Below are 12,486 nucleotides of genomic sequence, written 5' to 3'. Positions count from 1 at the left end.
ATTTTTGTCAACACCAGGCAGATAGCACTACACAACTACATCCAGAGAAAGTCTCTGCTTTCTGTTACAATATCCTTATTACAATACCCTTAGCATGCACCTCAATTTGCAATGGCAGCATGCCATTAATTCAGCAAGATTCGTGATACTTCGATCATAATGCATTGTCTTCTCAGAACATGACTTTATTGTGTATTTCTTGGGCAGCAGTAGCAGCTTTGGGGTTAATTTTAATTTCTCTGCCTCCTCAGCTGTTCATAGCTGCCCACACAAGAAGCTGTTGATTGCTCTGTGACTCGTGACCACTTCTTTCACGGGCTTTCGTAAACACTGAATTCAAGGTGCTATAACTGACAGCATCCCCCACTTCCAGCAGCAGGTATACAGCATTGCTCTGAGAGCCACGGTGAAATCATGCCACCTCAGATCACTGACACTTGATTCCTGAAGTCCACAAGTGTTTCAGTTTGCTGAATGATGGTGGTATCTAACACAACGGATAGACCGTGTGCAATCTGTGATCAGCATTTTTTAAAGTCTTCAAGGTATGCTGTCTTAAACATGATGGTCCTGTTATCTCTTGAGATATTCTGGTAGCTGCAGTAGTACGTATTCACTGTAACCATACACTGCTGCAGACTGCTGTTCAGTTCTGATCTCCTTTACCCTGGTTTTGAGGTGGCTACAGCGAGTTTTCTGTTTGGGATCTATGAATTTTATTGAAAAAAAAAAAAAAAACAACCCAACCTGTTGGCACTGATTTCACATATAATCCTTTAAGGAGCACACATACATGCACAAGTTGAAAAGTGTTTTCTAGTAGCTCCCGTTGTTGTGGAGTAGTGGTGTGAATACCAGAACAATGCAGCTGGATACTGATTACAAAAAAAAAAAAAAGCAGGCACTGTTCCCCTCCCTGTCCCATCCTGAAGAAAGGTACCTGCATGAAGTTCAGCAGTCAGACTGGAATGGACTGTTATACGTCCATTACGTTTCACTTTTTATCAATAGTATATACGTACATGTATCATCCAAACATAACAAGAAGGCACAAATCCAACTGTGTTATTGGAAGTAAATGTGAACAATCTATATGGAAATTTACTGTGTGAATATGTTTTATACGCTACCATTTCAAAAAAAATTGATAACGCTTTGCTGGCACTTCACTTTATTTCTCATTGCTACACCTCGATAGAAAACATGCTTGGTTTGTGCTCCCTGGGTATCTTAGAAAGCAGAGAAGTAAATGTTCCTCTGCTTAAATGTGCTTTGGTGGCTTTAAAAAAGGTAAGTACAGCTGCTGAAATGCAGATTTTAATTTGGGAAATAAACTGTTGTGTAGGTGTACTTGCAGATACTAGCCTGGGGTACTCCTGTGTCCCAGAACATTGCAGGACCAGCATTTGTAATGCAGCAGTTGACTGATGTCTCTGAGTAGTTTTCATGCTACTAGTAAGAGTCATGTGCTCTTTGTGCTGAGGATGGGATGTGAGGCTTCTGTTCAAAAACACTATTGCAGCTTCTAATTGGACTACAGGAGTATAATGGATACCTCTGTTTCCTTTGTTACTGCTATTTCATCATGCACAGCAACAGACTAGAGAAAAGTGCTTGTAGCTATCAGGATTGATAACTAAATTGGAGAGCCTGTGATGTTTTCAGTTATTAGAGTAGTGGACAGAAGTGATTTCTGAAAACTCTGCACTGAGGCTTTTTTCTGTTATTAGTGTCACAGTCAGAGATACTGCACCTGGTTCTACACACACTTCAAACTATCCTGTTTCCTCTAGGTCTGCTGCTCAATATGAAGACTTGATGCTACTTCACAAGGTAAATATAAAACTGAAAATTTAACATAAAATGGTGTTTAAGGATTTGCTGTTTGTCTATAGTACATTTCTTATTTTAGTGACCAGTAGGCAAACTGTATTCCCTATGCTAAGTTTTCCCTCTTGTGCCACAATGATGACTAATATAGTTTGCTACTCTTGACCAAGACAATGATGAGAGCTCATACCACCATGATTTCCATCTGAGGCACAACAGCTTAGAATTCACCTGGATATTTTGACTTTAGACAAACTTCTCATAAGCTTTTTTTCTTTCAGGTTTTGAATCATGCACTTACAGAAAAAACATCACCTGGTAAGAAAAAAAACCATTATGGAGTCTGCTGAGGGTTCCTCAATGGAGCTGCTGCCACATGGCAGTGGGGTGTGTAAAATGGATAAGAAATGTTCTGGGATTATTTTCTGCTAATGCACAGAAATAATAGATGCTTCATAGTATTCAAAATACTCCTGAATATTTCTTTAATTTTTTTCTTTGGGGAATTCAATTTTCCAAAGCTATCACAGGAGATTGGTCAATACTATTACTCCACAGCAGATACAGTGATGATAGCATAGTTCAGCAGAGATTATTGTGATGAACACAGTTTTGTCTTTCGCTCCTATCTGATGTATCTTGCTGTTGTGGTATATTGCTTGGAAATTGTAGACTTGGCCAAGAAAGCTGAGGGAATCTGATTTTTCTCTTGTTGCAGGCACTGGGAGAAGCAGCTACAAGCTATGCAAGGTAAATATTATATTGCCTGTGTCTGTGAAAACCAGCTTTCTGTCCATGAAAAGGCTGCGTATGATGATAGCATAGTTCAGCAGATGATCAGTGGTGATCACTTGTTCAGTCTTTCGCTCCTATCTGATGCAGCCTCCTGTACCTTAGGATAAGTTGACAGAGAACTGAAATGGAAAGCTTACAGTGAAATGCTACCCTCTGTTGCATTTTGTCAAGCCCTTCAGAAGATCAGGAAAGGAGACAGACAAATGCTGAAATGTAGGATGAAGAGGGTTTGCTATGTAGTTTTTAGTGAAAACTTGGCTCATCTGGTGTTCATGCTCTAAGTCTTGTAAGTGTTGCTTTGCAGAATGCCCTGGACAGAGACAGAATGCCTGTGCTGGGTGTGAGAAGCTTTCACCTGTCAGTGATTTTGGCAAAGACGAGACTTCTCAAACTGAAGGTAATAGAAGATGTTTTAGTTGGATGCTATGTTTGGCTGTGCTGCTCTTGTGAAGTAATAGGTCAGCTACTGGGCTGCATTTCAGCCTGGGAACTTCTGTTTATAGATGAGTCTGCAAATACATTCTGTTCCTGGAAAATGTGAAGCAAAGATATAACTGCCCTAAGTGTGCCTTATGTTTCACAATAGAAATATGAAGTAATTATTTTGGAGGGTTAAAATTTCACAGAACACTTCTGTAAATAAATGTGGTACTGCTACATTTATGTTTAGGAAATTATGAGTTCAGTATCCAAAATGCTTTTCCTGGTTGGACCAGTCTGAATGTCAGGTGTTCCCACTTTAGAGGTGTGCTGATTTCTGCAGTCTCAGCAGTGATATCTCATGTTGAGAGCTGGGAGATTGGTTTGGGCCCCCTTGTGGAAGGGAATGGGAGCGCTGCAGTTTGCTGTATGTGATGTTGAATCAGGTCTCTGATCCCAGTGAGGATAAAACTTGACTAAACACTGATACAGCCTTTGGAGTTGTTATGCTAAAACTTTCTCCTGGACCACAACTAACAGTGACTTTTCCTTTGCAGACTCCTGAGTTGTTTCTTGTCATGATGTAAGTACTTATTTCAACTTTGCAAGTTTATTAGTGTAGAAAGCCTAGAATATACATGTGAAGTGAAGTATTTGGTGTGGGCAAAGGGGGTGGTGTTGGCTGCTTGCTTTTCAGCCAAACCAGGTGGATGCATAAGGGAAGAACTGCTGGATAAGACCCATACTTGGCAGACTGGTTTTGCTAAACTTAGTGCATCTGTGAGCTCCTGAAGTTGCTCTGATTGCACTGTTTGCCTTCTTCCTAAAGCAGATAGCAGTCCACAGACTGATAGTATAAGCTGCCTGTATGATGAAATGCAAACACACTGACTTCAATTGTGGAGGTCTGCAATTAGCTCTATCTGACTTCAGGCATCTGACTGGATTTCATTCCTGTGTCTGTTTATGTGCTGTCCTGATTCTGTGTTTTTTTCTAGTGCTGTTGTGGTAGAGCTGTGAGGTGGTACCAGCTGGTAGTGCTCAAGGAAAAAGTAAGTTCCCAGTGAATTTGTATAACTGCTTATAGCTGTGCTGTGGGATGGGGAAGTTGTGAGGTGCTGGCCCCTAATTGTAGTGCCATCTTTTGGTGCCTGTTTACGTAGTAGGCTCCTTCAAGATTTTCACAAGTTATTAGCAGCCAGCAAACCTCACTTACCAAGGTGCTGGGGATTGAATCTTATGTGGAAGACTGAAATTATTTGAGAAGTTTTTAAATAATCTGGTAATTTTGCAGACAGGCGTGGCATGTCTTACAGGGTTGTAATGATGTTGTCAAATGTCTGACCTGAAACTACTAATGTAGACTGCTCTTTACTGAAAGACCCTGTAACTGACAGTAGCTGTAAAAATAGTGGCAATAGTACTAATAATGTTGATGTGCAGTTGGTATAAAATGCCACTGATATGAACTGTAATTTAGGGAACTGTAATTGAGGATCTCTTCTAGAGCAGAATGCTTTGAGATAGTTTACCTGGCTTTTTCTGGGGTGGTGTTGATGTAACATGCGTGCTTCTGGCTGCCATCAGATGAATGACAGGTTAGTCTGAGGGCATTTGTGAGCACCAGTAAGTAGTTTCAACCTGTGTGTGGAACCCCTAAAGACAGTGCAAAGAGGTGGTGATGGTTGCAACAAGAATGGAAGTTCGTTGAAGTCTGATGGTTGGAATATAACATTAGCATTGCACTGAAACTTTTATTTTGTTTTTTTTTATTTTAGTTTTGAGAATGGAAGAACTACCAGATACTCTGTGACAGATGTTAGGTAAGCTGTTTGCTTCTCAATTGCCATAAGATAACATTTTGTACTGAAATGCTAACTGCTTTCCTGACCTGGCAATAAATAGTGTAGACCAATTGAAATATGTGACTGCTTTGCACAATTTGACTTTCTAGTTGATCAGAAAGAACGTGCCTTTACTCAGCAGCGCAGAGCTTGCATCAGTGAGTTCTGCTGATTGAAAACAGTATGCCTATTTGCTGTTCAATGCATGCAGTGGGCTTTGGCAGACAGTACTGATCTTATATTCAGAGTAATCTGGTAAATTCCCTGTCTCAGGCAAGATGAGAGTTATGTGGTATGAGTGAAGAGGTAGATGTTAAGCTACTCTAAGCATGTACTGTTTGTGATGATGAATTTTAAGCAATGGGAATCTCTCTGAAGAAGACTGAGGAGGACTCTTGATCTGAAACAGTACACACATTCAGATTAACTGTTCAAGCATGGCCAAGTAGAGTGTTAATAAAAATGCACTTGTTACAGAGTGAAGCTGAGAAGGAAGGAGTGTGTGAGAACCAAGATTTTGCTTTTTTGAGGTAAGTGTAAAATAGAACATTTTATTGATCGTGGTGGTCCAGTAATTTCTGCAATATTTCTGTTATGTTAAGTGCATAAGATTAGTGCATAATTAGATATATTTTTTATTGTGCATCTTCCACTCCGAGCCATTGTGGGAATAAAAATGATGTGCATGGAGCAAGAATGAACTTCACTATAGGAGGTTTTCCAGCAGCTTTGGTACCCTGACAATTTCTTAACTATAGTCACTGACAAACTTAATGTAGAGTTCAGTTTGTATGAGCAAAAGATGTGGCCTCCATGACTCAAGCTTCTTATTTTGTCTTTACACAGTGGAAATAGTAAAAAAAAAAAAAAAAATAAAAAATAAATAAAATAAAATAAAAATAAAAATAAAAAATAAAAAAATAAAAAAATTGTGGAAACTACTTAAGCTGATACAATATTGTTAATGTAATACAGCAGCAAGCATACAATTCCCATCATAACTCTTACCTGATGTACCTGGCTGTTTTATGAACTGACAGTGTAACACTGCTGCACTCCTGAAATAATTAAAAAAAAAAATCTAATATCCTGTAGTTGGCAAAAATCACCTGAGTGGTAGCAATTGTGGTTTTGTTCAATGTACACACATCAAATTGAAGTTCCAGACTGTACAAACTTTTCTCAACTAGACCCAGTCTCACCTACAATAAATTGCCTATTTAAGTTCATCTCAAAAACATGTCCTTCATGGGACTTGTATTTTAGGTATCATAACTTACTCCAACTGTCTCTCTGGGGAGGGACAGTATCATAAAGCAAATCTAACCAACTACTTTTTTGTGGTTCTTCTGATATTAGTAATTCTGTATTGCTAATTCAATTAAGATTAAGTTTTTGTATTCTATTTGAATGTTAAATGTTGAAGTTGTCACTTGGTGGCCAAAATGCAGCCTTGTTATAGGTTAAAATTAATTTGTATAGAATTTCATAGCTTTATGAAGTTGCGTATAGCGATACCTTATTTTGAAACAATTTCTCTCTTCCTTAGGAATGAACTATTGTCAGCTGCCTCACTGGGTAAGATCACACAGATTCTTTCTTAAATGTACGGAATTTCTGTAGCCACTGATGAAACTTGATTCTGCCAGATGAGTTACTGTGATATCACCACTTCCGTTCCATTCTTTCTGAGGCTACACAACTGCTGAGAGGAACTTCTAGTAGTTGTGCTACTGTGTGCTAACTGCATTTTCTTTCTTTAGGTGAGGAGGCAACTTTGAAACTAATATGAGGAATGAGAAAGGTGAGTGTAACTGTAGTAATAAAAACTTATTTGCTGGAACCAAATGATGATTAAAACCTTAGCTTGAACTCTCTCACTGAACAGAGATGAAAATCTAAGGTCTGAGCTGTTCCAGTCAGCTTCTTGTGCTGGTTTGGTGCCTTATAATGGTTCTTATGCTGTACTTAATAGGTGGAAGATCCCAGAATAATGGGCTACACTTGCATGAACAGCATTAGGAAGCCAAGACTTTGCGGTGGTAACATTTACCTCATACACTAATTGGAGCCAATAAAATTTTGTAAACTCTGCCTTTTGTTGTCAACTGCTTTCTGACTTGAAGGGCTTGCTGTAAGCTAGCTCTAGGCTATTTTGTAAAAGCTTCAAATGTTTGACTTTAGGGCAGGGAGCAAACTAGGTAATGCTAGTCCTGCAAGTGTTCTTCACTGTAGAGGATGTGTGGCTATTGCCAGTGTCAGAGTTCATGTCAACTCCAGTCTGCTCTGTCTGGATTTAGGCAAACCTACAAAGAAGTACATTCAGTGTTTCATAGGTGGGAGCTAAACATGATTTGCCTATTTGGTTCTAAACTTGTATGTCTGGTAATACATGACTTAATTATGCTAATTTCAGCAATAATTTCAGTAAGAAGATCTGGTGCTTTATTGGACTGCAACTACTTGGAGAGCTTTGTTTTTGTTGAGACTGAAGCCTGCTGAAGTGCTGATACTAGCTCATTCCAAGACCCATAGCGGCTGATGCAACTTCTCTTAAGAGCTTTTTAGTCAGATAATTCCAAAAGATAAAATATTGCTCAAAAACACCAACTATGGAAACAGTATAGAGACAGTCTATAATGGAGCAACAATATATAGCTTGTATTCTGACATGCTTCCCCTGGATTGAGTATAATTTTTCTGGGGCAAGATAGCATTCAGCCTTCAGGAGACAAAGCTATAAGCAGAGGAGGGAGGTTTTGATAATCCTGTTAAATATAAACATTTGGGTGGCACTGGGGCCTGTTAAGATTTGCTTTATTCCCAAAGCTAATTAGTGCCAGGTTTCTTTATTTAAAAAAAAAAAAAGATTTAATGTACTTCCCCATATTTCTGTGGTGCTTCAGGTGTAATATCAATAGGGTAAAAGTTTTATGAAGAACTTAATCTGTAACACTTGAACTATTACTGTGGCAATTCTACCAAGAAGTAGAATCAGACATACAAATGCTTGTGCAGGAATGTTTTCAGATAATTAGTGCTACCAAGAGATTTTCAGTATGAGGAACAGAATTAAGTTTCATCTCCCTCATAACCCAGCCTCTGTGAACTACTTAAACTTCAATGACGTCTCTGTAGAACAGAACTGAAATCTTCTTAGGCTGAACAGTTTTTCATCCTAGATAAAGTGAATTAGAGATGTTGCTGTGTTCATGTGCAAATTAAATCTCTTCTGCACTAAAGCAAAAGCCATTAATAAGGTCTATTTTCATTCAGAACTGGTTAGTAGCCTCTTAGTATTCCTCCCCTGCATTACTTCTTAAAATACCACACTTCATTGTGCCTGTTGAAGAGTTTGAAGGGACTGTCATAGCCTGCAGTGTAGAAGAAATCTTCGTGGAATAGTTGGCCTCTGTTTCTTAAGATTCTGGCCAAGACTTCAGCTTCCTCAGCATATTTCTCTGTTGAGGCAAATCCACTGAAGGACCTGGTTGAAGTTTAAAAAAAAAAAAGGGGGGGGGGGGGTTATACAATTTGTAGAAGGCCAAAATATCTGCTCCCTGCTTTGCATTGCCGAAGAGATGACAGGGTGGGGAAGCAATGCAGTATTTGAGCAGTTCTCACGCAGTTTGTAGTTACTAAATGGCACATCAGAAGTTGTCAGGGTGAATGACTGCTGCATCTAAACTCCAGGCTCTAAATAGTGTGTATTCACTATGCACAGTTAAAAATCAGATGCAAGTAAGAATGTAGACCTGCTAGGTGAGCCCCAACCCTCTGTGAGCTTACCGGACAAAGACAGCTGCTGCCTTCCGCTCCTCAATAAACACATCTGAGTCTGTGGGCTGGGGGGGGGAGTCCTGGTGTTCAAATGGCACAAAGAAAGAGACCTTGAAGTCTGCACAGCCACGCTTTACCAGACATGTCACTGGCACAGTCATATCAATCTTCATCTCTAAAGGAGGGTAGAAAGTGTAATGAGCTGAAAGCAAAGACAGTGTCTGAATGCAACTCTAAGGGATGATGCAGGCTGCCTAAAACCACGTGCCAAAACAACTTCCCAGCATTACTGTTCTTTTGCACATTGATGCAAAGGAATGTACTGCCACATTCTGTTTTCATTTCTAACTGTAGAGCAATTTCTCACTGTCCAGGCTGCAGCTCCTTCAATCCTATGTGGTCCTTGGAACAGAGTTTTCAGCATCCCTCTAAGGTGTAATCCCTGAGGGCCTTGGAAGAGGTATGGTGGCCTAGTGTAGGCAGGTGGGTGTTAGACTAGGAAAAGTCTCTGTGTCCAAGGTTATCTACTGCTGTAAGCTACTTGGCATCATCTAATTTGTGCTTGTAGCAGTTCAAACCCAGCATGTTCTACCTTTCTCATTCTTCCCTTGGATGTAGTGGAAGAGTTTCCAGAAGCCCTGGCGCAATGCTTCTTTCTGGGTCTCTCCTCTGATGACTGTGCTGACCCACTTAGCTGTTTCGTACTGGCGCAGTTCATAATCCTTTGCCTGGAAGGTAGCAAAAGTCACAGTAACCACAAGATGAATACTAATGACACAAAGGGCTACTCTTTCCAAATCAGCCTGGAAGGATTGTGATTAAATAACCCCTGGCAGCCTCATAGCATGCAGTTACAGGTGTACCCCCAGGGTCAAATTCTGACACTTCCATTGCAAAACCATGCTATTCTGCCTTAGATGGAGCTCTTCAGAGCTTAGGAGTAGGTGTGCTTGTTGCCCCCTTTGCAATTAGGCATGAACAGTGTAGGAACACTTCCTTCATGCTCGTTCTCAGACTGGGAATCCTAAATCCACACTGACAATGGAAAACTCTGTTCTCCTGGCCTTTAGGAGTTACCGTTGTCTCTGCTGTGTTCCACCGAGGGGACTGCAGATCCAGGGACAGAAATGTTTGCTTGAAGGATTTGATCATCGTGGTGGAGCTGAAAGGTAGACACAGTTCATTGGCCTCCACTCAATGCAGTATGAATGGGATATGAGAAAACATTAGGGCTTCTCTGCTAAATTTAAGAGGCTTTTCTCAGCCTCTGGTCTCCGACCTATCAGTAACATATGCACCAAAGACTAAGTTCAGGCAAAGACCAGACGCCTTCTGAAAGGTAATTGTCCCAGAAATTACCCTTATCCTAAGGGTTTCAACGAAAAGACCTGAAATCTTTTTAGCTGTGAGGGAACAGAGAAACAAGATCATGAAACAAGATCGTGAAACCATGGCTAGGCTGCTGTTGGAGTGTTCATCATTCAGTGTAAGCTGCCTTCCCTGTGAAGTGAGGGCATTTCCTGGCTGCAAAACAGAAGGTGGAAATCATCCTGCAAGTGAAATGGACCCGAGCAGTTAAACCACTTTGCACCTGGATGAGAAGGTGCACTGTTGGTGGCTGCTGTAGTACTGATGGCGTACGTAACGTTATTGGAAATCTCATAGTAGTTGATGCCTTGAAGACCTTCCGGAGTCTGGTGACTGGGTGAGATTTTTGTTATTTATGAATATGTTGCTGCTTTCCTATCTAGCCTTCACATGGAAGGAGAATGCTGAAAACATGAAAACACTCAACTTCACCTCATTGTTCCAAAATAATCAGAACCACTACTGAAATATTGAGAGCTCTTTAAGTCTTACCTTGAAATATTTGGAGCCTTGGTTTATCATTTTTGTCAACACCAGGCAGATAGCACTACACAACTACATCCAGAGAAAGTCTCTGCTTTCTGTTACAATATCCTTATTACAATACCCTTAGCATGCACCTCAATTTGCAATGGCAGCATGCCATTAATTCAGCAAGATTCGTGATACTTCGATCATAATGCATTGTCTTCTCAGAACATGACTTTATTGTGTATTTCTTGGGCAGCAGTAGCAGCTTTGGGGTTAATTTTAATTTCTCTGCCTCCTCAGCTGTTCATAGCTGCCCACACAAGAAGCTGTTGATTGCTCTGTGACTCGTGACCACTTCTTTCACGGGCTTTCGTAAACACTGAATTCAAGGTGCTATAACTGACAGCATCCCCCACTTCCAGCAGCAGGTATACAGCATTGCTCTGAGAGCCACGGTGAAATCATGCCACCTCAGATCACTGACACTTGATTCCTGAAGTCCACAAGTGTTTCAGTTTGCTGAATGATGGTGGTATCTAACACAACGGATAGACCGTGTGCAATCTGTGATCAGCATTTTTTAAAGTCTTCAAGGTATGCTGTCTTAAACATGATGGTCCTGTTATCTCTTGAGATATTCTGGTAGCTGCAGTAGTACGTATTCACTGTAACCATACACTGCTGCAGACTGCTGTTCAGTTCTGATCTCCTTTACCCTGGTTTTGAGGTGGCTACAGCGAGTTTTCTGTTTGGGATCTATGAATTTTATTGAAAAAAAAAAAAAAACAACCCAACCTGTTGGCACTGATTTCACATATAATCCTTTAAGGAGCACACATACATGCACAAGTTGAAAAGTGTTTTCTAGTAGCTCCCGTTGTTGTGGAGTAGTGGTGTGAATACCAGAACAATGCAGCTGGATACTGATTACAAAAAAAAAAAAAAGCAGGCACTGTTCCCCTCCCTGTCCCATCCTGAAGAAAGGTACCTGCATGAAGTTCAGCAGTCAGACTGGAATGGACTGTTATACGTCCATTACGTTTCACTTTTTATCAATAGTATATACGTACATGTATCATCCAAACATAACAAGAAGGCACAAATCCAACTGTGTTATTGGAAGTAAATGTGAACAATCTATATGGAAATTTACTGTGTGAATATGTTTTATACGCTACCATTTCAAAAAAAATTGATAACGCTTTGCTGGCACTTCACTTTATTTCTCATTGCTACACCTCGATAGAAAACATGCTTGGTTTGTGCTCCCTGGGTATCTTAGAAAGCAGAGAAGTAAATGTTCCTCTGCTTAAATGTGCTGCTGTATTAGCTGGCTTGTTTCTGTGTGCCAATCCCAACCCCTCCTTAAACCTCTTCTTAGCTGCTGCTCACAGAACTTCTGTAACTGCAGCCAATACTGTCGTGGCTGCGTGTAAGAAATAATTGAGTTACATAAGGCAATTATATGGAGAACACCAAGAACCCTCCAAATATTTATACTTGAATTCCTTGCAAGCACCTCCAGAGACTGTGAGTAAACACAGCCAGAATACGATATTCCATAGAGCTGCTAATTATATTTTTAAAGTGCAGAAAGTGGACATACTTACATTTTGGTGAATAAGCTGTCGTCTTAACTATTAGGCTGTCCTTCTGAGGCTGCACGTAGCAGATGCTGCATGTCGGTGTTTATTTTAGTTCGATCAAACCCCGCCCATGCCTCAGCCCTACTGGAGGGAGATGCTCTTATGAAAACCAGATGTTGTAGCCTGACCCCTCTGGGTCTCATTGGAGAGCTCCCACACAAATGCCGAAAGCCCCACCTACAGCCCACGAGCCAACATTGGGTCCAGTGTGTGATCTGGCTCCACAAACCGTTTCACACCCTTGTGTAACTTCCACCAGCTTCCATGGCACTGTGCCTACTTATGTTGAGGTCAGCGGTAGGTTTTGTGCTCTCGGGAGAAAGAAATGTACA

At 40.5% G+C, this 12,486-nt stretch overlaps 1 protein-coding gene and 8 non-coding genes across 10 annotated transcripts; 8 read left to right on the top strand and 1 right to left on the bottom strand.

Moving 5' to 3' along the window:
- Window positions 1-1,647: 1,647 nt before the first annotated feature.
- On the top strand, window positions 1,648-1,715 carry LOC116492276. The gene has a single exon (XR_004253586.1). It is a non-coding gene; the product is annotated as a small nucleolar RNA SNORD75 (small nucleolar RNA).
- A 243-nt stretch (window positions 1,716-1,958) lies between these two features.
- On the top strand, window positions 1,959-2,043 carry LOC116492250. The gene has a single exon (XR_004253561.1). It is a non-coding gene; the product is annotated as a small nucleolar RNA SNORD24 (small nucleolar RNA).
- A 345-nt stretch (window positions 2,044-2,388) lies between these two features.
- LOC116492266 lies at window positions 2,389-2,471 on the top strand. Its single transcript, XR_004253577.1, has one exon. It is a non-coding gene; the product is annotated as a small nucleolar RNA snR60/Z15/Z230/Z193/J17 (small nucleolar RNA).
- A 160-nt stretch (window positions 2,472-2,631) lies between these two features.
- LOC116492269 lies at window positions 2,632-2,715 on the top strand. The gene has a single exon (XR_004253579.1). It is a non-coding gene; the product is annotated as a small nucleolar RNA snR60/Z15/Z230/Z193/J17 (small nucleolar RNA).
- Window positions 2,716-3,908: 1,193 nt separating this feature from the next.
- On the top strand, window positions 3,909-3,974 carry LOC116492264. The gene has a single exon (XR_004253575.1). It is a non-coding gene; the product is annotated as a small nucleolar RNA SNORD44 (small nucleolar RNA).
- A 389-nt stretch (window positions 3,975-4,363) lies between these two features.
- Window positions 4,364-4,427, top strand: LOC116492274. Its single transcript, XR_004253584.1, has one exon. It is a non-coding gene; the product is annotated as a small nucleolar RNA SNORD78 (small nucleolar RNA).
- A 794-nt stretch (window positions 4,428-5,221) lies between these two features.
- On the top strand, window positions 5,222-5,300 carry LOC116492252. The gene has a single exon (XR_004253563.1). It is a non-coding gene; the product is annotated as a small nucleolar RNA SNORD79 (small nucleolar RNA).
- A 531-nt stretch (window positions 5,301-5,831) lies between these two features.
- Window positions 5,832-12,267, bottom strand: LOC116491711 (heme-binding protein 2-like). Of its 2 annotated transcripts, none has more exons than XM_032191900.1 (5): window positions 12,115-12,267; window positions 9,747-9,831; window positions 9,262-9,397; window positions 8,679-8,844; window positions 5,832-8,376 (listed from the first exon to the last, which is right to left on the bottom strand). In XM_032191900.1, exons 2-5 carry the CDS (start codon window positions 9,819-9,821, stop codon window positions 8,202-8,204), a joined length of 552 nt encoding a protein of 183 aa, XP_032047791.1. In that variant the 5' UTR covers window positions 9,822-9,831; window positions 12,115-12,267; the 3' UTR covers window positions 5,832-8,201. The 2 variants fall into 2 exon arrangements, with proteins under 2 accessions (XP_032047791.1, XP_032047790.1); XM_032191899.1 differs by having other exon boundaries at window positions 12,119-12,266.
- Window positions 6,511-6,585, top strand: LOC116492261. The gene has a single exon (XR_004253572.1). It is a non-coding gene; the product is annotated as a small nucleolar RNA SNORD47 (small nucleolar RNA).
- Window positions 12,268-12,486: the final 219 nt, after the last annotated feature.

The sequence above is a fragment of the Aythya fuligula genome, chromosome 8 (assembly GCF_009819795.1).
Source record: "Aythya fuligula isolate bAytFul2 chromosome 8, bAytFul2.pri, whole genome shotgun sequence".
Taxonomy (NCBI): domain Eukaryota; kingdom Metazoa; phylum Chordata; class Aves; order Anseriformes; family Anatidae; genus Aythya; species Aythya fuligula.
Note: the sequence above shows the minus strand (reverse complement) of the source record. Positions and strands in the feature narration are given on the sequence as shown.

What these genes read in the sequence shown, in the direction of transcription:
- LOC116491711 (XM_032191900.1), bottom strand. Translation starts at nt 9,821, where the DNA reads ATGATCAAATCCTTCAAGCAAACATTTCTGTCCCTGGATCTGCAGTCC. An exon ending in GGAACACAGCAGAGACAACG is followed by an intron (nt 9,398 to 9,746) that starts GTAACTCCTAAA and finishes GCTACCTTCCAG; the next exon opens with GCAAAGGATTATGAACTGCG. An exon ending in CCAAGGGAAGAATGAGAAAG is followed by an intron (nt 8,845 to 9,261) that starts GTAGAACATGCT and finishes ACCCTCCTTTAG; the next exon opens with AGATGAAGATTGATATGACT.